At 40.0% G+C, this 23,133-nt stretch overlaps 1 protein-coding gene across 11 annotated transcripts in view; it reads left to right on the top strand.

Moving 5' to 3' along the window:
- The window catches only part of wnk1b (WNK lysine deficient protein kinase 1b), a 79,361-nt gene that overhangs the window by 30,848 nt on the left and 25,380 nt on the right, over positions 1–23,133 (top strand). For all 11 annotated transcript variants that reach the window (XM_084408297.1, XM_084408302.1, XM_084408299.1 and 8 more), the window contains exons 3-9: positions 8,681–8,853; positions 11,191–11,411; positions 12,960–13,117; positions 17,531–17,619; positions 18,934–19,153; positions 19,227–19,539; positions 19,618–19,802. In XM_084408297.1, coding sequence (XP_084264423.1) covers positions 8,681–8,853; positions 11,191–11,411; positions 12,960–13,117; positions 17,531–17,619; positions 18,934–19,153; positions 19,227–19,539; positions 19,618–19,802 — 1,359 coding nt within the window. The remainder of the gene's footprint in view (positions 1–8,680; positions 8,854–11,190; positions 11,412–12,959; positions 13,118–17,530; positions 17,620–18,933; positions 19,154–19,226; positions 19,540–19,617; positions 19,803–23,133) is intronic.

The raw sequence follows: 23,133 nt of genomic DNA, 5'->3' as shown, positions 1-23,133 counted from the left end.
TCATTATTCATGGTTAGTATCTTTTGAAGCTTCATACGCATGTTTTATGCAAAGGGTCGGTTAGATGTTCACTTTTTTGTTGAATGTCTCAGTTAGCTTTTAGCTTTCTCATTGTAAAGGTTTTTCATGTCAAATAGTTGTTCAGAGAACAACCACTTGTCAGAGGTAGAACAACTGGAGTTCCCCAGAAGACCCTCAACTTGACCTCGGTTTACCTCGTAACAAGCAAAACTTTAACTAACTTTAACAGCCCTAGTATTCGCACTGGATTAGTATTATCTGGAGACCACGTGTGATTTAGAAATTACCCACCCACATCTGTTTTTCTTGTGGCGCATTCGCACAGGATAAGTGAAGCCAGTGATTCTCCCGGATATGATGTCAATACTAGGCTATTGCTTGGAAATGTCTTGTCGTTATAGGTCTAGCTGTATGATATAACATAAACAGAAGAATGTTCCTTACCGCATGCTGCTATACATGTCATTCATCCCCATAATCATTCTTTTTGTTTTTGCTTTCTCTTTCTGCAAATTGTATAGTTGTATGGTGTATAGCGATATGACCCAGCACCCAAAATACTATCAAAACACTCCAACACAGCCTCCATTCTTCGCGAAAGATGGATAAAAAAGCACACAGGAAACAAAAACCTTGAAAAAATTATATACGACCCCGCCAAATCACAGAGATGCCGATTCGCATCTGACTAATATCATCACAGGACCTCGGTGTTCGCCGAAATATGGTAGGTCATTTGCGGGGGAATTTTTACTTTACTTTATGGCCGATTCGCACAGGATTAAGATCATAGATAACCTCCGCAATTATTACAAATGACTAGAGGTCACCAGGTAATAGTTATCCCGTGCGAATAAGGCTTAAGACAACTGAAATGTTCATTATAAGACCATCGAGTTATAAACCTCATGCTCTCTACCAAATCACCCTGGGGGGTGAGCTGTAGTTCCCAGCAATTAGGTCACACTGAACACATGGTGCTGGTTCTAAACAGTCTGTTATGTGCTGATTGATGGCAAACCTTTGGGTTTGTGAGAAAGAATATCAAGGTTTAGTTTTCCGTCTCTAATTGGGGTCCAACATTTGCTGCCTGTTTTAGATCTAGATGAGTCTGTCTTGGTTTTCGCAGTAAGTTCAGTGCTGTTTGAAGGAACAACTGTTCATTCGTTCTTATTTAAAGCAGATGCCTGACTGTTGCACTTTTACTTTTTCATTTCCTCTGTCATTTCTCTTCTCTGTAAACCCCTCAGGACCTCTGTGGCTTGACGACTCGATCGGCACTGAGACTCCATAGGAGGTTATCAGAAACGCTGCTTGCAGGGCAAAGCAATCACTGCTGAGCACAAGCAGCACTGCTGTGCTTCTTTTACCCAATCAAGTGGACTTTTTGCTTATAAAGGATTCTACACTTCTTCTAACGTTTCTTTCCCTGAAGTCCACTTATAATGTTAGTTGTGATTTATCTTTTGCATGATCATTTTCCACCCATTCTGTAACCCTTAGAATTGAACAGTCTAAATTGTGGCTTTTAAAGCTTCGATTTGTAAATAACCTTGACTCATGATTGGATAACCTCCAGGGAATGGCTTAATGAGTTCATGCTGTTGTTCTTAAGGACTGGTTAAGTTGCTAAATACTGAATGGCTATTGATATGTAGTTATTATGAGATATGATTGCCCATATATAAATATCATTATCCCTTCAGAATTCAGGTAATGTGCTCATGATTTACATGATGGTGTCTGAATAACCAATATTTGCATTGGGGATCAAATGAAGATCCACCGCTATGCTCATCATGCTAGAATCCCAAAAAATCTTGTTTTGTCCCCTTTAACCCCCTTGTGTTTCTCAGTGTATAGGTCAAAAGTGAGGACATTTTCTGTAACACACTTCGTATGGAACGAAGGACTTCAAACGAACAGTTGGGAATACGCAGAGCAGTCCTAAATGGTTGTCTTTGGTTAATGAGAAGGCATGAGTTGCGTCAGTTGGGAAATTTGAACCAATGACCTGGACTTGATGTGACAGGAGTGGGAGATCCAGTAAACATTTTCCTCTCGTAAACAAATCGCCAACATCTTTTTTTTTTTAAATAGGGAGGTGGAAATAACAAGATTTAATTCTTGCAACACAAACAATACTTTTATTATAGGATTGTCGCCTACAGAAACTTTTCTATTATTAGATATTTTCCTTAAATAGCTGCAACAGACAGAACTGTGATTTCTGCTTTAATGGATTTTTATGCGTCTTTGAACCTGCAGACAGAAAACAGGGCACGCACTGATTCAGACTGTTCCAATGTCAAATGAAAGTCTTATGATGTTTACAATGGTTTGCAACAGCGAGAGTGCAGCAGTCATGAGTGAAGTCATTGGCTGAGCCTGTATAACTGGCTCATTTTTAAACCCATGATCAGTCGTCCGTTTGGCTCTGAAACACCCAGAAGGCTCCATGTTGAACCACTGCCCTTTTCCCACTTTATCAAGTAAACATGCAAAACAAAGACGGTGCATACAGTATATGCCTAGTGGATGTGGTTCATTCTTGTTTTGATTTATTAAATTCCTTTCATGGCCATTACTAAGTGCTGCTGGGAAATGGAGCACAGGCTTTCAGGCAGTCATGTGATGCAGTCTGTCCATCAGCCGGGTTGCTCATACAGTTATCAAGCACATCACAGCAGCTAAGCTGATTATTCCTTCACTCAGTCCATGCACAATTAATAGACCCACATTTTTAACCTCTTTGAGGTGCAGAGTGTATATTGTTGTCATTTCCTGTCATCTGGCTTTCTTGGTGTATTTGGTGAATAGATTTGGTTTGGTATTTTATATCCACTGTCTACTAGATGCCCCAGCACACTATGGAGGAGCAGGGGAGGGGTGGTAAGATGGTATTTTTAGAATCACTGTTTGACTGGCGCCTGTGTTTGTGAAATATGAATCCTGTGGAGATTGCAGGGAATGAGGTCCCCCTGGAGGACAGAATCTTTGTCTTTCCATTAACTCAGACTAAGTGCTCTGCATGCCCACAATCACTTCAGAAAGTACACCGGTGAATAATGAACCTTGACTCCTTGGTGATTGCTAGAGGAAGGCCACAAAAATACTCTATGCAAGTATGCAAGTATGCATATGCTTGGCAAACATATTGCATGTACACATGCATACTTAACATGAATTCCTGCATTACTGTGGTGGTAACAAAACTCGAAGAAGGGGGGATCGATTTCAAATGCCATTAAGTCGGCATTTGTTATAATGCTGACTGCTTAAATAACTTGCTCACCGAGATTCTCATTAAACTAGGGCTCTTCAACCTTTTGCAGGCCACCTGACCCCTTTGTCAGAGAAACTGAGCTAAGATATTGTTACATATTTAATAAAATTGAGTCGGCTGAACTCAAATAAATCAGTTACATCAAATTCAACTTTGAATAATATTTGAGTGAGATTAATTTATTTAAGTTAGTTTTACTGTTCAGTTTTACAGTATATCATATAAATGTATTCACATTGTTTATAATGATGCTTACATTGTAAAGCCGTTAAAATAATCGTTAGGCATGAACAGATTCTTCAGATTACTTTTTAATATAGCTATTTTTAAGGTTAACTTAATATATTATCTGAAACATTTTGAAATGCAACTATGCCTGCTTTTGCTTGCTTTTCCTTCCATAGAATATGCTTTGTCCTTTTTTCTACCTCCTTAAACCCTCACACGTCAATGCAAAAAGCACACACTTGCTCACTTTGCAGTGCATCTGGCCCGACTGCGAAACAAGAGGCCCAAAACAAGGTTCTTCAGCTTCGATCCCATTATTGTGGAAAAGTACTGTCACAGATATGGATTTGTGTTCCTAGAAACCAGGGCCTGGAGCCAGTCATCCCCCCCCCCCACACACACACACCCCGTTCTTTTTTTGGCATGAGACTGGACAGATGTGACACATTACAGTGCAAGCGTAACTGAGGATGTGGTCTTCATTCTGTGCTGTAAAGCATACTCTGAATAAGGATTAGCTGTTTTAAATGAACATGAACTATAGAAATGGATGAGAGATGCATATGAAAAGCAGCTGTTTGTTCTGTAAACTGTTTGGGAAGTTCCCCTGCTGAAGTGAATTTTAGCATGGACCGTCAGGCCGTGTTTAAAAAGATGCGTTTGCGGCCTGAGGCGAATCATTAGATCTGTAGCCTGAGACACAGAGCTCAGCAGCTGTCTGTGCTCAGAGACCTAACACTTCCTCCTATGGCTGTGAAAATGAGCTTATGGGGGGCTGTATGTTTCGCCGGTTACAACAAACCCTTTCAGTTAAGAAAACCCTTATTGATAATACCTGTGCAATTATAACTAAAACTTTTCTTAACTCTACTAATTTAATTTGACTCTTTTGTTTGCCTTTAGACACCTACAGTAGCTGGACACTCGTTCAGATCATTCAAAGTGCTTCATCAGTTTATGAAGTAAACTTTCTTTTCTCTCCCAATATACTCATACTATCTCCCTTGCACAAGGTTAACCCAGGAGGTTACACTGCAAATAATCATTTTGTGTCACTTTGACAGATTGGGTTGTAAATCATTTATAATTTATTCAAAACATTTTTAGTATTTCTTACAGTATTTATTTTTGTTATTATTATTGTTGTTATATATTTAAATATATTTATTTAAATGCCTTTCCTAATTTAAGTAGGCTTATTTAACTAACGTGAAAAATTCATTTATATGTTCATTTCTTTTTTTAATTTGGCATTGACAGAAAGAAAATGACAAAGCATTTGAATCTGTAAATGTTAATAGAATTTAGTAAATGACAAATTTTCTTTTCGGTTCACACATCCTCTATTTGGACCCAAGCATCGCCTGACCCATTGCGCACCTGGTAACCATCCCAGAGTTCAGGAGCCTCTAGTTTTATCTGTAACTGTTGAGGTGCACCGTTTGCTGAAGCCAACTCTTATCTCGCAGAGCTTTGATCTACCGTTTGCTCCATTCCCCACTGGCATCGCCTGCGCGAATGCTATGCAACCCGCTAGGCATGAGTCATGCCAATCCGTTTTATTTGCCTTTTTACAAATGCAAATCTCAGGGGTTATTCAAGTGCGCTGTTATTCAGAGGCGACTCTCACAGCTGCCTCTTTCTCAGCCTGATTCGATCTCCTGATTGAAATGACGTTCGATTTTGCTCTTACTACATATTCAGTCCAGCTCTGTGATGTGGTCGAAGCTGCTTTGATCCAGTTCTCGCCACATCCATGGGCGTCTTATTGCACCATGTTGTGCACCCACACAACTTCTGGGAAAACGCTGTCAGGTGAGAGACTCCCATCTGCATCGCTGCTGCTTGGCAAGCCAAACACTACATGTCACACATTACTCTGTAGAAATAGCACTGCAGTAAAAAGGGAAAAAAAACTCAGCCTTTTGAGAAATACAGAGCAGCTCTGTGCTGATTCAATTTCAAGAGCTGGCATTGCATCCATTATCATTATTGTATTATCATTAGGCTTATTTTCTCAGAAAAGAGCAGGGGTGAGTTTTCTAGAAAGGCTCACTGCTGTATCTGGTTACTGCAGTATTTTCTGGGTTGTTTACAGACAGGAGGGCACCGCAGCTGCGTTTATCTCCATGCCAGGCCAGAGGTGTAGATTTTTGTGTGTGCGACAGTCGAGTAAACAGCTGATTGTTCACTGAACTGTCTGTGCACAAGGTCACGTGACTGACTAAGCAGAACTAGAGATAAAAGCTGACCTGTTTGCCTGTGAGTTAGTTAATAGATAAGAAGGGCATATGTGCGGTCTCTTTTACACCCACATACCCTACTGTTCAAAAGTTTAAAAGTATGTTGTTTTTTACCAAAATTGATGCTTCTTTTACAAAAGCAGAATTCAATCAACATTGAGTAAAAAACATTTACTTATGTTGCTAATTGTTATTGAAATTGCTTTTTTTTTTATAATTCAAAGGCCCCTTTTCAGCTGCCGGTCTGTTAAGAAAATATTCGGATATTCTCCGCTTTAAAATAGTAATTACTGTAAACATGGGTATCTTGGGTTTAAACAGTAGTTGCAAGGGCTTCCTTGTCTAATTTGGCTGTGTATATAGTAGCCTACAGTATGTTGTCTGTTTAAGCAGTGTTTACTCTTGTAACCAAAACCTGAATTATTTGCATCACATGATTGAGAAGAGCACAAGCACCTGTGTTTTTATTTTGAGAAACGGGGTGCTAAAATTTATGCTTGTGGTTTGCCAAGACAAGTGTGCATGAGGTGCCAAAGTTAAACGCCTCACTTCCCCTCTCTCTCTCTCTCTCTCTCTCTCTCTCTCTCTCTCTCTCTCTCTCTCTCTCACACTCACCCACTCACTCACACTTGTTTATCCTTCCTGTGTCTTGTCAGCAAGAAAAACCTCAATTTAAGTTGCAATTATTGACTTTTTCCATGTTTTTCACTCCAGACAAAAAGAGAGGCTAGCAAAGCTGCAAACCCCTGCATGCTACAGAAGACCTCTTCCTTTGTCCTCCGTTATCAGACATTGATTAGATTAACCACTGACACAGTGAGATGGGAAATAAGATTACCTCTGTTTGCAGAGAGCAGACACCGATCACAACCTTCCTTAAAGTTTGGCCTTTGAATGTAATCTATGGGCCCAAAATCATACTATATGCAAGTGCATGAATGCTTCCAAGCTCAGGTTTGCACCACTATCGCAGGCGCTGTCATTTTTCTCTTTCATGTCAACTGCTGTCATGGTGGAGTAAAAGTTTGAAGAGAATCTTGTTGAGTAAGTCAGTTAAAGTCAGTTGAACTGTCACCATGTTTATTGCTAACTACTACTTGAATACCACATCAGTAGGCAAGTACGCACAACAGGAATGCATGCTTGAAATGCATTGGTTAAGCATTTGCATTTGTAAGCATGTATTTTTCACAGTCGCTCCATCATGTTTCCTTTCTAATCTCATTGCACCCCAGTCAATAAAGTTTACCCTTTCATTCCCATATCTATGGCTGTATCCCCTTTGTTTCTTTCTCTCCGCTACCTCTTTCCCACCAGAATGGTTCGCGTTCTGGAGCTAGAGCCTGTTCTTGGCCAATTCTTAGCCAGACGAACTAGAGCCTCTTGCAAACCGGCTGCGTTTTTCTTCCACAAACTAGAAAAAATGGACGGTGACGTAATGCTTCTAAGTGTTGTTTAGCTGACTATAACCAGTGTGAAAACAAACACTTTTCATCTTGGTGTTTGTGCAGGAAACAAGTGCAGCAAGTGCTTTTCAAAGTACCTGGAGTGATTCTAGTGTACCTGCAGCTGTCAAATAAGCTGCAGGTACTTATGGTGCCAGTGTAGAGCAACATTATTACATTTATCAACAAGACCACCATAGACAGCATCAGCATTTCTCCCCTACTCCCTGGCTCCATTCGAGAACGCCAGAGTTGAGCCGATCCTTCTGGCCTGGAACCCCCTTTCATGCGTTGGAAACGTGTGGAACGGTTCAAGAATTGGAACTGACCTGGAATCCGCACACAAACCATGCTGGTGGAAAAGCGCTTTGTGTCTGTACACTCTCTCTACTGTCCTTTGGGATTAGTGGTACTTAATGGGATGCAGATGCCTGCTGCTAGTGCGGTTGTTAGTTTGGGAAGCGAATGAGTGTGTCTGCATTAATGTGGAGAAAGAATGCCACCGTCAGCATTCTAGAACGGTGGCACATCAGTGACACCAAATAGACTGGTTGCAGATAGCCAGGGAATCTATGTCCTCATGCACTGAACTTTTATGTATAGCTTTTATTAGATGCATGTTGCAATTTGCCACCAGGTATGCAGGGTGACTCTTTCACAGAATGGAATTAGTGCTCACGTAATGCATATGATTTAAGCCCTGGGGTTGTGTAAAAGTAGGCCACAGAAAAGTGGCCTTTTTCCACAAAGTGTCACTGGATTAATTCATCACTGGCGGTTGCTGGAGCAATCATAATAATGATTAATGATTGGGCTTGCGCACACTGTTTAAACTGCTGATAAGGGCACAACCTGACCGGAAAGGAACTATGACATCAACGCTTGGATACCCTCATGCACAGGGAGGTGCGTTTCATCCAAAAAAACTGTCTACCTGACACTGTTCTGATAGGTCAGGCTCTCCTGGATAAGAATACGTTTTTTGAGTAGGTTAGAGAGTCAAGGGAGATGACGTAGTGTCGTTTTCCATGACCGGTCATGTTGAACCTTTTGCACCGTGCTTTGCTGTTTCTTTATCTTATAGGAGCCTTTGGTGTGTGCATGTGTGTGGCCCGTACAGGCATTAAGCACAGGATAAGAGGACCACTTTGTGTTTAAACTAGATGAGTCTTGTCCCCTCCTGTGCTTTATGCCTTGTCTATAGGGACTCTTTTGGAGGCCTGGCAGGAATCGGGGGTCGGATTACATTATTTGAGGTTGCGTGAACCCCCTCCGCTTGAACCGTAGTGGTTGTTCATATAACCATGGTATCTCATTTAAAGCACATCTGTAATTCTTATCCCTGAGTTTAGAAATTATTAATTACAATAAACGGCTGTTAAATATGGTTTCCATTACATTAAAATGAAGTATGTGGCTAAATGTTTTGTATTTTTTTTCTGTTCTTGTCCTTGTAGGACCGGAAGCTGTCAAAATCAGAGCGGCAGCGCTTCAAGGAAGAGGCTGGCATGTTGAAAGGCCTGCAACACCCAAACATTGTGCGTTTTTACGACTCATGGGAGTCGCCTTCCAAAGGCCGCAAGTGCATCGTGCTGGTGACGGAGCTCATGACGTCAGGAACCCTAAAAACGTGTGTAGAATGTGTCTGTTCCACTTTCATATTAAATTGTTTGGCCATCATATGTTTGCCTAAAGAATGAATGGTCCAGATGCAAGAATCAGCAAATACATGCAATTTATTTTGTTAGTATTGTGGTATTATGTAAAGGATGATTTACAAAGTTTTTTTTGTTCTGTCGCATTTGTCTTTTTTTGCAATTTAAAACATCCCCTGGGGTTAATATTTTATTGTGGTACTGCATTCAAATGAACAACCTTTTCTCCAGCCAGTTTTCAACACCAGAGTTGTTACCAGAGTGATTGCAGGCGAAAGAGTGGCATGTCACCTCCATGTGAGACATGCATTGTGGGTACTGAACAGATGCTGGAGCTTCAGACACATACTGGACCAGCAGCCCCCTCCTGTGGATGTGTGGGCTCTGACATGCACACACAGTTATGAAAACCCACTTAAATACTGATACCTGACTGCAAGACAATATAAGGTCATATAATAGAAAGTTATCAGGTTTTCATGCAATATTATGACAAAAAAAAAAAGTTTGTCTCGTGCACACAAGACATCACTGAGAGAAACTATAAATAATGCAGGAAGATTGATGTATTGAATATAATTGGTTTACTGAATAAATCTGGGTTGTCCTTTTAACATAAGAACATATTAATACATTTGTTTGTTTAGTACAGTTTCTGGATACAACAAGTCCCTACCAAGATCTATGATCCTCAGAGCCTCAGTTACGCTCAATTAGCTATCTTTCACACAGCTCACAGCAACAGGAACACCACTGTTACTGCTAGGAGAGAGAAAGACAGTGGAGGAGAAATGAGGAGATGAGTGAAAAAGGAAAACTGACAAACAGTGTCAGGCTTGCTTTGTGTTCATCAGCTTTGGCATCCTGGCAATGTGAGGTGTTTGCATGGCTGCTCCTACACCGCAAAGATAAACAGTGATCAAGAGGTCAGGTAGAAATGGAGCGTCCCTCAGACATGGCCATGCCTAAACTAGTCTGTGTTCTCGTTTTTTTTGTCTGGGTCGCCAAAGACATAACGACTCACTAGAGTTTTGTACCTCTTCCTGTCCTTTTATGTTCACATAAAAGTCCCGGTTCCCTGGTTCGCATTCAAATCCAACATTTAGGACAGAAACACACTCTTCACATGTACATAAAAAGACTTTTCAAACGAAAAAAAACGAAAATTTTAAAATTCATAATATTTTCTTGAATGTTTCAGGCCTTAGACTGTTTATGAAGTTCAGAACGATTGTTTTAAATTACTTCAATGTTTCAAGAAGTGCGGAGAGAGTTGTTGGTGTAGCTGGAAAACAGCCTGTTGGGGCCCCCTGGGAGCCACTGGGTGTGTTGAGTGATGAGAAAGTTTTGAATCAGGCTTTGTTGCTCTCTCCTGTATCGCCTCGGGACTTACCCTTGGCTCCGCTCCGACCTGTCAGTCAGCCGCCACACTCCATCAAAGCTGCCCTGTTCCACCACCCACCTCCTCCCGTTGGGCAAAGCACTACTCATAGCTCGCGTCAGTCTTACTAAACAAACTACAGAGCTAATATGTTTACACAGAAACGCTTGACTTGATATATCTCTTCACATGCTGCCTGCTAAACCAGTTATACTTCATATGATCTTATGTTATTCGACCATTTTTCTATTATTATGAGAAGCAGAAAAGGAAGAGGAAAGGATTATATTTTGAAGTCACTGTTACGATCATCCGTAAACACATGTTTCTTTAGGAAATTCACTTATCTGATTCTTCTCAAGACATGTGACATCCCCATAACAAATGAGTATACGTTCTGTTTTGCTTGTGAGCTTGTGCCCATCTTCACCTAGGAACTGGGCGCCTGAACTGAGTAGATTGTTGTAATGAGGATTACAAGGCCAAATCCTGGCTATGGCTTGGCTCCAAGATTTGATTAGGCCAAGCTAATCTATCGAAAGTGCTGTACTGCCCTCCTCACCCTGTTGTCCTCTCTTTTATCTGGAACTTTCTCTGTCTCACAGAAGAGAATACAATTGTCCAAATGGATGCTTCCAGACCCAGACCCATCATCATGAAATAGTTTAATTCTCCCTGATCCTCATATGGGCTGAACTGAGTTCTGATTGAGCTGTTGTTGAGGGGAGAGTTTTCTCATTGATTTTCATTCCATTTATGGTTTCATTGGTTGAAATTTTCCATCCCAGTCATGACCGCCAAAACAGAGAGCTGTAGACACGTATCATCTTGTTTGTTTTTACTCTGTCAAGGTCTTAAACAAAACCATTATGGCTGTTCAGTGAAGAAGAACGTTGCCCTAATTCTCAACTCTAATCTCTTTGTTCCTCAGGTATCTGAAGCGCTTCAAGGTGATGAAGATAAAGGTGTTGCGGAGCTGGTGCCGACAAATCCTCAAGGGCCTGCACTTCCTCCACACCAGAGCTCCTCCCATCATTCACCGGGACCTTAAGTGTGACAACATCTTCATCACCGGACCCACCGGCTCCGTTAAGATCGGCGATCTGGGCTTGGCCACCCTCAAGCGCTCTTCATTCGCTAAAAGTGTCATAGGTACGACCCAGCGTTCGAACTTTCTTGCTTTCCCCACCTCCCAAGTCAGTTCACCATGCCTTATACAATTCAAAATGTATGTCATGTCACTGCTTGTCTTTTCAATGATGAGGTGAAATTGGGAAGGTGGGGCATTTTCTATCAGTTATGCTCAGATATTTAAGGCATGCTGTAGCTCTGAGCTACACTGTTCACCTTAGACCACAGTTTTCCAGGCAACCAATACCACTAGTTTTAATTATGGGTGGAGACGAGGGAAAACCAGAGGAGAACTTCTTATAAATTGGGGGAACACCTTTAGATCCTGCTGTTTCCCACCTGGAACTAATTGGCCTGTAAATACAACAGGTGAAAACACTTTAAGTTTCCATAAACTCTGGGGTATTTTGGGTAATATATGCCTTGCAAATACCAACAAAGCCACATGGTGGATAATGCTTTGTTAGTAAGTGTGTGCTATGAGGATTTTTCGCATGTGATATTAACAGAATAAACATTTTGGTCTGGAACCTGTGGTCTATAATTATTATAATTCTAGAGATTCTCTTGCTGCCAGTAATGTCAAACATCTTTTTCCAAAGGTTTTCCTGATCGCCTCATCAGGGTTTCCCCCCCTCTTCCTTTCAGATGGTTTAGATATTGTGATAAATTTCTTTCTGGATCCCTTCTCTCTGTTTCCTCCAAAATTTACTTGTTTCCATTTTTTTTTTTAGTTTTTTTTTTTTTTTCTCTTGGTTTTTGAGAATTTTTTCCTTTTAAGCTGTAGGGCTATAATCTCAGCTGGTCTCACTCCACTGTATGGATTATTTAATGTCCTGCAGTTCAGTAAGTATTCTAAAAAATGGCAAGTAAGAATGGTAAGTCAACAAGCAACCTACCCCAAAAACGGAAATATTTCAAATATGAATCTATATTTTAGCTTGTTTTTCTGTGCAAGGCCTTTTAACGCACGCTAGTGCACGAGAGTCTTTGCTCACTAGCTATGGGCTTGCTCTGTGCATAAACCTACTTAACATTCTCCCATTACAGGCAGAAAGGTGAGTCGGTCATGTGTTTTCCATAACTGTGTTGTTGACATAGATCAAGTTCCATAGCTAGTCGCCCACCGCTGTCCAGTTCCTCATTTAATGTGTTGGCGGCACAGCCGTGTTGTAAAGATCAACACGGTTTTGAAGGCCATCAATCAGCTCTAAAACTAACCTGCACCAACGCATGTGCGTCTGTCTTAAATCAACTTCTTTTTTGCGAGATGACGCTTGGCCGCTTGGTGCACTAGTCTAACGTGCTGACATAGAAAATCTAAAGGCCTTGCAGAGAAAAACTGGATTCTTTCACTGCTAAATAACTGAGGCCGGTTTTCCCCCTTCCTCTTTTTTTTTTTTTTGTCCTTTTCTCCATATCTTTTGCTTCCCCTCTTTCTCTCCTCTCAGGGCCGTACGGAGCAACAGTGCCATTGTCCTCCTCCTCTCTCCCTTCCTCTCCCCGGCCCTGCTGGGGTGAGTAGAGATCTCAGGCACTGAGAGTTCTGAATGGTTCTTTTGATTTAAGGTACCCCTGAGTTCATGGCGCCTGAGATGTACGAGGAAAAATACGACGAGTCGGTGGATGTGTACGCCTTCGGAATGTGCATGCTGGAGATGGCAACCTCTGAGTACCCGTACTCCGAGTGTCAGAACCCCGCTCAAATCTATCGCCGAGTCACCAGTGTGAGTACCCTCGCACACCTCTGCTAGCTCTCCATCCCTCTATCATTTTGGGTATTTTTCTCCCTCTCCTTCCGCTATAATCTTCACCAGCTCTGTCATTACGCCCACACATTCCTCAGGCCTCTGCTTATGAAATAATTCAATAAAAGCAGCTTTTTCTGTTGCGCTCACTGAAACCTGCCCACAGCTGGGGGCGTCACACTGCATATGAGATTATGTAAGCAACATATAACTATGTCAAACAAATACATAGTTTTGCACTAGGAGTAGGCGGTATGACCAAAATTTTACTTTTATATCATAATAGCAGTATCACAAGTACGATTTTTGGAAAGTCTGCATTTATTATGTTCACCAAGACTGCATTTATTTTGTCAAAACACAGTAAAAAACCTGTAATTTTGTGGAAAAATGATTACAATTTAAAATAACTGTTTACATTTTGATATGTTTGAAAATGCAATTTATTCCTGTGATCTGAATTTTCACTTACTCCAGTCTTCTAACGTGCAGATCTGGTGCATAAAAAAACATTTCTTATTATAATCAATGTTGAAACCAGATGTGCTGCTTAAACTTTTTGTTGAAACTGTGATATTTTTTTTTTCAGGATTCTCTGATGAATAGAGATTTATTTATTTGAGTTATTTGAGCATATATTTGAAATAAAACTCCTTTGTAACACTATAAATGGGTTTACCGTCACTTTGATTTAATGCATCTTGCTGAATAATAGTATTTCCATCAAAAATTAATAATGGCCCTCAAACTTTTGAATGGTAGTGTAGTTATCATTGTTGGACATAAATGGAATAATATTTTAATATATATGTGGCAGTGCCTATTTTTGGATAAGCTAGTGAATTAATTATTTTAGAAATAGATGGTATTTCATTTCAATTGATTTTTATTTATTTATTTATTTTGGAATTTGAGGGATGGAAACCACAAGAAAAAAATTATTTACAATGAACAAAAAAATAAGTCTGGGATCAGTGCAAAAACTTGAGTTAGAAACAAAAGACTCAACTGTATTACTAACATTATAAAACTGATCATTGTGATTTTAAATTCTGATTGGATGAGCTACTTTCAAAGCTGCTGTAAAAAAAAAAAACTCACTTTATGATGTACCACTTAAGATCTTTTTCATTTTGACCAGTTTTCTGGTTGTCATACGGCCCAACCTTATCCCAGACCCACCCAGTAAGATGTAATTGTCCAAAAGTAAAACCGTTGGATATCTGGATGTCTAATGTCTTTTTTTTTTTTTTGCCAGCCGCAATAAAAATTTTAGCTTTAATTAAATCAGCTTTACAGCCGTCACTGATATCAGCTTGTAGTGCGTCATGTGTTGACTTTCCATGAAGTCAGACTCTGGCTCGAACAATCGCTCTCTCCAGCTTTTATGTTATTTGCTTCATGTTTGACTGATTAGTTACGTTTGAACTCAAAATATTCCACAATAATTTTTTTCAGTTTCTCTGGGATTTTATTTATTTCAGACCTCTTTTAAGCCATTGTGATGTAATTCTCATTGAAAGTGGTTAAAATTGTCCATCTATTTATGGATATACAGTACAATGTTGTTGTCAGAACAATCGAGGTTAATGTCCCTGAGAGTACGGCTATATATGAATCCAAGACCATTGTTAGAAGGCTGGAAAAGGCCAGTCATGTTATTGCAGTTTATAAATTGAATCAGTTTTTCCCTTCTTTGCTGTCCTTTAATATCATTGGCAGAGAGGAGGAGGGAGTATAAGGCAGTCATAAGATTTTTTATTCTCGTTCAGGTCATTAGGGTGATCATATGATGCTGGAAGTTGAAAATATGATCAGTAGGGGTTGAAAATAACTGGCTGAGGATTGTGGTAAGCCAATAAGGGGTTCACCAGTAGGGAGCAGTACTGATTCTCCATACTGAATCCTGTGTCTATTTGACTGTTTTAGACAACTTTAATGTTTTTGTTAATCAAAACATCAGTTTTCTTGTTGTTTTTATGACCGAAAGTGTTATTTTTTTCATTGCAAAACTTGGTAAAAACAGCTCCGGATATAGAAAACGTCCTGAACGCTGGAGTGTAAAAGGTTCTAGAGTGCTTTTGTTTGGTCAACATGGTGGTACAGCAAAAAAAGCACTCTTGAGTCAGGTGTTAAAGGTGCTTATCTCTTTCTACCTGTTAGCTTTGGAAAGTGCAGGGCACATCCTATATTTCACCACTCCAGTTTTGTCCAGCTGTCTGGAAAGCTTCCGTCCACCCTGCCTGAAGGCTTTTTAATCTCATGAAATCCAATCGCACATGCACAACAGTTCACTGAGAGAAGCAATTTAAGCTTTACGCAATCAGAAAGCATTTTAAGCTCAGTGGACCCGAGGTTGCCCTTACAGACAGATGCGGGACTTTTCCCATTTCGGCCCAGAGTAAATGCTTTCATTACAATGAAACGGTTTAGATTTGTTCTCTCTTTCCAAGCGTCTGCAATTTCTGCCTGTAATCTCAAATCAGGGAGCATGGAGTGGTTTCGGGCTGACCATTTTACTGAGGTGTCCATGGAATGGTCTGACTGCAATGTAGATCTTGCCTTTCAATAATGCTGTGGTTAAACTGAAGCAAAGGCTTTAGAGGTGGATCCGAAGTCAATAGCGCTGCAGCTGGACAGAGTGTTTGCGAAAATTGGTTTGTCACAACAATGGCATCAGATTTGTGGTGTAAAATCATATGAATGTTGTCTATGAATGTGCTTCTGCTGAGGATTATACTTGATGTAATATCATGCATGCACCATTTGTCCTACATACATGAATGATACCTTAAAACTGTGCAACTTGAGCAGAGACTTATCGATGACATGAATTACAAAGCAATCAAAAAACAGAGACTTAGTTTGGATATAATGTACCAGTCCTTTGTCTGTATCTTCCAGCCCTGAAAAGTAATTTCAGTGTGTGGCCTTGAAGGAGTTCAACCAGAAAATTGTTTTCTTCAGTATGCTTATGAGTTGGCCAGAGTAGAAGTTGAAGATTGCTTTTGTTCCTTTTTTACATCCACCTCCAGCTGTTCCAGGAGCCTTCCTCTCTCTCTGCTTTGTTAAATGCAAAATTATTGCTTCTAATTTTCTTCTATTGTTAACTGGTAGGAGAGCGGAGGAACAGCATGTATCTGGCTTTAGGGGACCCGTTCACAGCGTCCTTAACGAGCTTTTTAAATCACCTTGTTATCGGAATACTTCGCGTTCTGACTTAATTCTGTTAGATGCTCTGTCATCCTTAACTTTGTTTGGCTCTGGAATTTGAGGGGGGTTACAGACTTATATAAGGAGGTAATGCTGAGACAGGGGGAGTAATAGTTCAGGAAGACCACTCTGTAAAGCAACACAGTGTTCCAGGATTTCACGTGTAAGTTTCTTGCACTCTTTTTGTCTTGGGTGGTTTTGACAGCATAGCTCTAGGTAGGTTTTTTTGATGTTAAATGATTTTGAAAAGGTTATTTGAGAATGTAAAAAGTGGGAAAAGTAGCAATTATTTTTTATTCAGTAAGACTGATTTGTAGGATGCTGGTTTTGTTGCATGGTAGAGGTGTCAGCTTGCAATAAATCTGTTCTGATTTGTAGAGTCAAAGTGAAATTGAATACAATTAACTAATCATTTACCCCAAGATAACCAACTTTTTGCTTGTATTCTTAAAGGATTGAAGTGAATGATGCGTATGAAATATTGAACAATATTTGATAGTAAAATTGTTTTTTTGTAGAGCAGAACTCTTACTTGTGTGTACCCTCATCTTGCATTAGATATTGAATTAATCTATAAAGCAACTCTGTGTCAGTGTTTTTATGTTATCTCAAATCAGGGGTTTTCAAATTAAATCAATGAATATTGTTATTGTACTAAATAAATATTTAAAACATTTTCTTCAAAATGTTATTCAGAATAATTATTCATAGTTCAAATTTATTTGTATAGTGCTTTTCAAGGGTTTTTTCCTTCAAGTTTGAAAACTCGTGGCTTACTGAATGAAAAGGTAACTGTTCAGCAAAATTAAATAGCCTGCCAGATAAGCAACTTTATCTAAAATGTCATGGGTTTCTATAATGCAAACCACATGTACACTTACCCCATACAAAAAAAACGGTTATTAATGGTAATAGTTGCGTGTTTAGGGATTTGAAAAAACTCTTAACCCTATGTATTAAACTTTGGCTCATCTTCTGCCATTTGTGGGCATGTATAATATCTCAAATTGTGTGGTTTGTTGAGGGATTGATCAGATGATTTTCACCTGGCAGACATTAAAGCGCAAAAAAGCATGCACCAAATGTATTTTTGAGGAGTCCATGTGGAGCTCCAAAAGGGTTTCTTTCACAGCATAAAAGACATGTTGATTTAAAGTTCCTTTGTGTTTTACCCCACAGGGAGTTAAACCTGGCAGTTTCGACAAGGTAGCCATTCCAGAGGTGAAAGAGATCATTGAGGGATGTATTCAGCAAAACAAAGATGAAAGGTAAGACTGTGCCTACTACACACGCCAACGCTGTATTCACAGAACTCATTCATCTAGTCATACCTCAGTTCTCAGCGACGTGTGGCATGAGTCTGCCCGCATGAGTCTTCTGACGTGAGGGGTATATCGCATCCTCTATGCGCAGTAGCGGCAGATAAGCAGATTCCCACACGCTGCTTTGGAAAGATTCCAGCAACAAGCCACTCAGTGAAACAGATCCGTGATCACGCCAAGCCAGCGAAGAGTGTGCTATATCCTCGAGCCACAGCAAAACATAAGCCCTGACCAGACTGTCTTCTTTTAAAGTCCTTTTTAGAGCAACTACCTAAACGTCCAAGTCAAAACCATGGTTTTGTATTTATATTGTAACAAAATGACCTTGATCACCATTTGAAGTACTTTTCCTAATTATTCGTGGAAAGTCATAAAGCTGACGATCTGGTTTGCTTAAATGCATAAAACAATTAATGGAAAATCACAAACAGCGTGTCGAGCGTAAGGTGAGACGACGTCTGATGTTCCGCTGATGAAGCACTGGAAAAGCTGATGTCTACTGTACCCAGCTAATCAACAGAGCTCACTTGAGGGTTTTTTCCTTCTCAGTGTTAAAGGTCTGTCTTAGTAAAAAAAAAAGACTGTGCAATCTTATCTGTATCATTCCATGCAGGTGATATGGATCAGCTCTCTTTAAATGTACAGTAGTGCATACTTCCTTGGTGGTTTAATGCGTTGGTCTGTGCTAATCGTATTAGTCCTTATTAGATAGTCCTTGTTAAATATTCATAGATTCCCTCTGATGTCTCCTGTTTTTTAGGTGATTAGTTGTTGAGTTGTGAATGGACAGTGAGTTTGTTCCAAAAAATTTAAATGCAACAGGATAAAATGTTTAATGATATCTAATTTTAATGATAAAATTAAATTCATGTGACATCGCCATAGAATGGCACCAAGTTATCAAACGTACCTTATGGGGAAAGTCTGGAAAGTTCTGAAACCAATTAAACCAATCAATTTGACAATCAAATTCAAGGCCTCATGTCCTCTACATTTGACATTTATTTTGTTCGTCTTCTCTTACCCTGAATCAACCCCATTCAGTGACTCTCTTTTTTTTTTTTTTTTTTTTTTTTTTTTTTACTCCATACTGGAAAACCCCAATGTTCCACTTTGTGCCTCTAAATCAGTTTAAATGTGATTGGCTGATCTTTTTCAGCCATGTGATTCTGCATTTGTTGATTTTATTGATCGGCTACCCTTATTTAACGTCTTTTGCCTTGTTTGCTTGTAAAGTGAATTTTGCCTCTTCCTTAACAGATACGCCATCAAGGACCTTTTGAACCATGCCTTCTTCCAGGAGGAGACTGGGGTGCGGGTGGAGCTGGCTGAGGAAGATGATGGGGAGATGATCGCCATCAAGCTCTGGTTGCGCATTGAAGATGTCAAGAAACTGAAAGGCAAATACAAAGACAATGAAGCCATTGAGTTCTCCTTCGACCTCCATCGAGATGTCCCAGAAGATGTGGCTCAGGAAATGGTGGGTTTATCAACGAATTTCTGAATCTGAGATTGCACACAGAGATGGTAACATATGCTGTGTTGGAATGCAGGTTGAGTCGGGCTATGTTTGCGAGGGTGACCACAAAACCATGGCGAAGGCCATCAGGGACCGTGTGTCTCTGATCTGCCGCAAACGAGAGCAACGGCAGCAGGTGCGAGCAGAGCAAGAGAAACGCAAGCAAGCGGAAGAGCAGAAGCAGTTGTCCAGCGAGTCGTTGAAGAACGTGGTCGGCCCTCAAGGAACTCAAGGTTCTGCACAGAGTCAGTGCGGTTCCCAGCCTCCAACTCCTGGCTTTGTCCACCCTGAGGGTGAGGAGCCCGATGCAGACCAGCAGCTTCAGTACATGCAAAGTGGAATGACCTGTAAGTGTTAGATACAACCCATCTGGATTGATTTAACTGTCATTCCTATTTAATAATGAATGTCATATATTTTCCCAGCGGCTGACGTGACGCTTGAGAGTGGTCAGGGTTCATCCGTGTTCTCAGAACCTCACCTCAGCCAGCTAAGCATGTCGTATAGTTCTCCTGCAACGTCGCAACAGCAGCAGGTGCCTGGACAGGGCGCCTACCCTCCCAGCTCTCAAGCTCCCCAACAGCACACCGGATACCCCCAGCAGCCCATGGTAAGTCCCAGAAAATGAAGGGCCAAGTCAGGAACTCGCCACCTAACTGAGATCACAGCAGGTCACATATTTGCATCCTTAATCTGCTCCTGTGGGGCCGTTTTATGAAGCTACCGCATAGTGACGAATTCCAAACTTATTATGTTACAATATTCCAGTAGCAATTTTCCAACCAAAACAGTGATCGGTACACCACAAAACTGTTGCACAAAGCTGTTGAAGTGCAGAAGGCAGATATTCTCATTAGGTGCAGGAAAAGTCAAAGCAGCTTTGAAATTGGGCCTAAACTAGTGGTTCTCAACCTTTTTGACTCAAAGGCCACCCATTGTCCAATACAATTTTCAACGGATTGTTGGTATTTCTGCTGTAATTATGTCAAAGCTGCTCGTTTTCAAACATTGGTAAGCTAATAAAGCAGTACGAAGATGAGCATCATGTAGCCTTGATTGAGTAACAAATGAAACATGAATTAATGATCAGTTGTTGTTTGACATTTGAATGTGATTTATTTGTAGTTGCATGTGTTTAGAGTTTAATGATCGTTTGTTATTATCACACTAAATGGATGATGCATGAGAATGGAGAGCAAAGCCATAATATCTACACTCTAAATGGGTTTGATTATTTTCATACAGCCTTTTCTCTCTCTCTCTCTCTCTCTCTCTCTCTCTCTCTCTCTCTCTCTCTCTCTCTCTTCTCTCTCTCTCTCTCTCTCTCTCTCTTCTCTCTCTCTCTCTCTCTCTCTCTCTCTCTCTCTCTCTCTCTCTCTCTCTCTCTCTCTCTCTCTCTCTCTCTCTCTCTCTCTCTCATTTTTCTGACTGCCGAGTGTATTTCCACTCCCCATGTGTATCTGAGCTGCCAGTCCCTCCTCATCCACTATGCGTTTTAGTACATTCTGTGGGTTACTTTACCTTATTTGTTTTTGTGTGTTTCATATCAGTATTTTTAATTCATCTCAAAAAGGCAGTGCCATGTACTGTAGCAGTATATCATGCTGTGCAGACTGGTAGGCCTCCATCACTTCTTGTTTCTCTTTAGTGTCAAGCTGTATGTTGTCCTGACATCCTGGGCACTTAAACCATGATCAGTTTGTCTCATCAGTGTCAAGGCATGCAAAGATCTTTCTCAGGGAATTTTACTTTTTTTTTTTTTAAGTTTCTCATCTCTTCTCACTCATTAGTTTTGAATTATTTAGATTTAGATTTATTATTATTTACTATAGAGCCTGAAATACTTTAGTCATAAGCACACACCTTTATCTCTCTTTATTACTCTAATTTTCTCTGGTTATAACTTCTAAGGATTTATTTTATAACGATGTTTTTTATAAATAAATACAGTCTTATCTGACTTTGACTTGGAATGGTTGCTTATTTGTTAAGACTCAAAGTGATATTAGAAGTCTGCATGGCACTGATGACTTTTATTTTACTTTTATTTTTGTTCTTCTGTTTTTATACACAATATGCTGTTTGTGGTCTTTGTTTTTACTGTATATATTCTCTACATCTGTTTATGCTGTTATTTATCATAAAAAAAAGAAAAATCTTAGAAGATGTGATGTTTTCATGGACTTTGCTAGCATACATTGCAAACATGCAGTTTGCATCTACATAGTAGACTGTCTAGATTTCTTGGAGTCTGAATGCTGCTTAAGCAATGACGATGTCATTTTTAGTGCCATTTCTTTAGTGACTTATTCTTACCCACTTTAACAAACCAAGTTTCACTGTAACAATTAATCTCAGATTAGTTCAGAAAAGTATTACTATTATTATTAAAGTATTAATTGCACAATCTGCAACAAAATCTGCTCGCAATTCATTTATCAGGTTTTGGTATTCTGTCACATGCAATCATTTCATAGCATAAATGTTTCTGATAACGTGTTGGTCATTTGTAAAACGATTTATTTATTTTTTTGAAACATCGATTGAACCAGGCTCATTGTTTTTGTCTTACTCGACAGCAGATTTGAACCTTTGTAGGTCAAGATTTATTGTAGATCAATGTCGTTCTTTTTCTGTCTGTCATTCTAGAATGTGATGTTGATATTTAATCTTGTATCAAATGTTTCTTTATAGTTTCCTTTTGGTTGTTTGGCTTTTGTTCTTTTTGTGCCATTTGTGTTCCATTGTGGTTAATAGACAATTCCCCTCCTTCGTCTCCAGCCTCCTCAACCTCTCCCCCGTCGTCGTGGTCGTAGCATGTCTGTTTGCGTGCCCTGCTTTTCTACCACTTCTGCTCTGTCGTGCCCTCCCAAGCCACCTTCCACCCCTCCTCCAGTCGCATCAGCCCCACTCTCACCCCGGCTGGGGAGGCCAGATGGGGAGACGTTTGCGGGTCGATTGTCTAAAGCACTGGAGAGCGTCCTGCCCCTTCACTCGGCCCCACCCCGTCGCCGTGCCAGTCTCCCAGCAATCTTTGCCAGTCCTGTATGTTAGTGTCTCCCAGTGAACCAGGGTTCTCCCAATGAGCTGGACTTGGGTACAACCCGGGTATCTGTAAAGAATAATTGTATAAGAATAAGAAAAGCCAATGTAATCTAAATTGATGCAATTTAATTTAATTGTGGTTAGGGCAAATGTTCACAGCCCTAAAAACCGTAAATGGCAACTTGCTACATTGTTAAATCAAAGTGTGCTGTTCAGAATCCAAGAACATTGAATTTAAACCCAACTATTTCATAGTGCCAAGCTATATCACACTGTTAACGCTAAAACTATTATTAGACTTAAAAATGCACACAGCAGCCATTTTTCAAACTGCCTAGTCCTAGTAAATCAGTTGTTGTTAACCACTTAGTAATGTTACCGTTAATCTAGCTAAAACTGGCACTTATGCAATTTAATGCAATTTCACAAATTAGCCGCTGTGTACTGAATCACGAGTGTAAATAGCTTAATTATATCTCCTCTTGTAAGTTAACGGCTCAGGGATGCTTTTTTACTGACTACAGGTCAATCTTAAAACCCCTTTCAAATACCCGTGTTACCCTGGCCCACTCCGCTGGAACCCTGTGCTCACATTAAATACAGATTGCCATGAACTGCAATCATTAAAAATGGTTCCTTGGCCCCACAGTCTGTGAAGCATCTGTATTTAATTGAAAATCTGTCGCTGTCATGTTTCTACAACTCATTAAGCATTTAAAAATCTCTTGATTTATTCTATTGTCATTGAGACATCTTTGCCTGATGGGATGAATATTGTCTGCTGTTTTTTCACTTGTTATCTTTTTATTTTCTCTCTCTCTTTCTGTTTTTCTTCTTGCTTTGTGAATTTTATGATGCTGCCTTTTCTACTTCCTCACAAAGATGCTGTATGTTAT

Source organism: Rutilus rutilus (genome assembly GCF_951802725.1).
Source record: "Rutilus rutilus genome assembly, chromosome: 4".
Taxonomy (NCBI): Eukaryota; Metazoa; Chordata; class Actinopteri; order Cypriniformes; family Leuciscidae; genus Rutilus; species Rutilus rutilus.
This window is presented reverse-complemented; position numbering and strand designations above follow the sequence as displayed.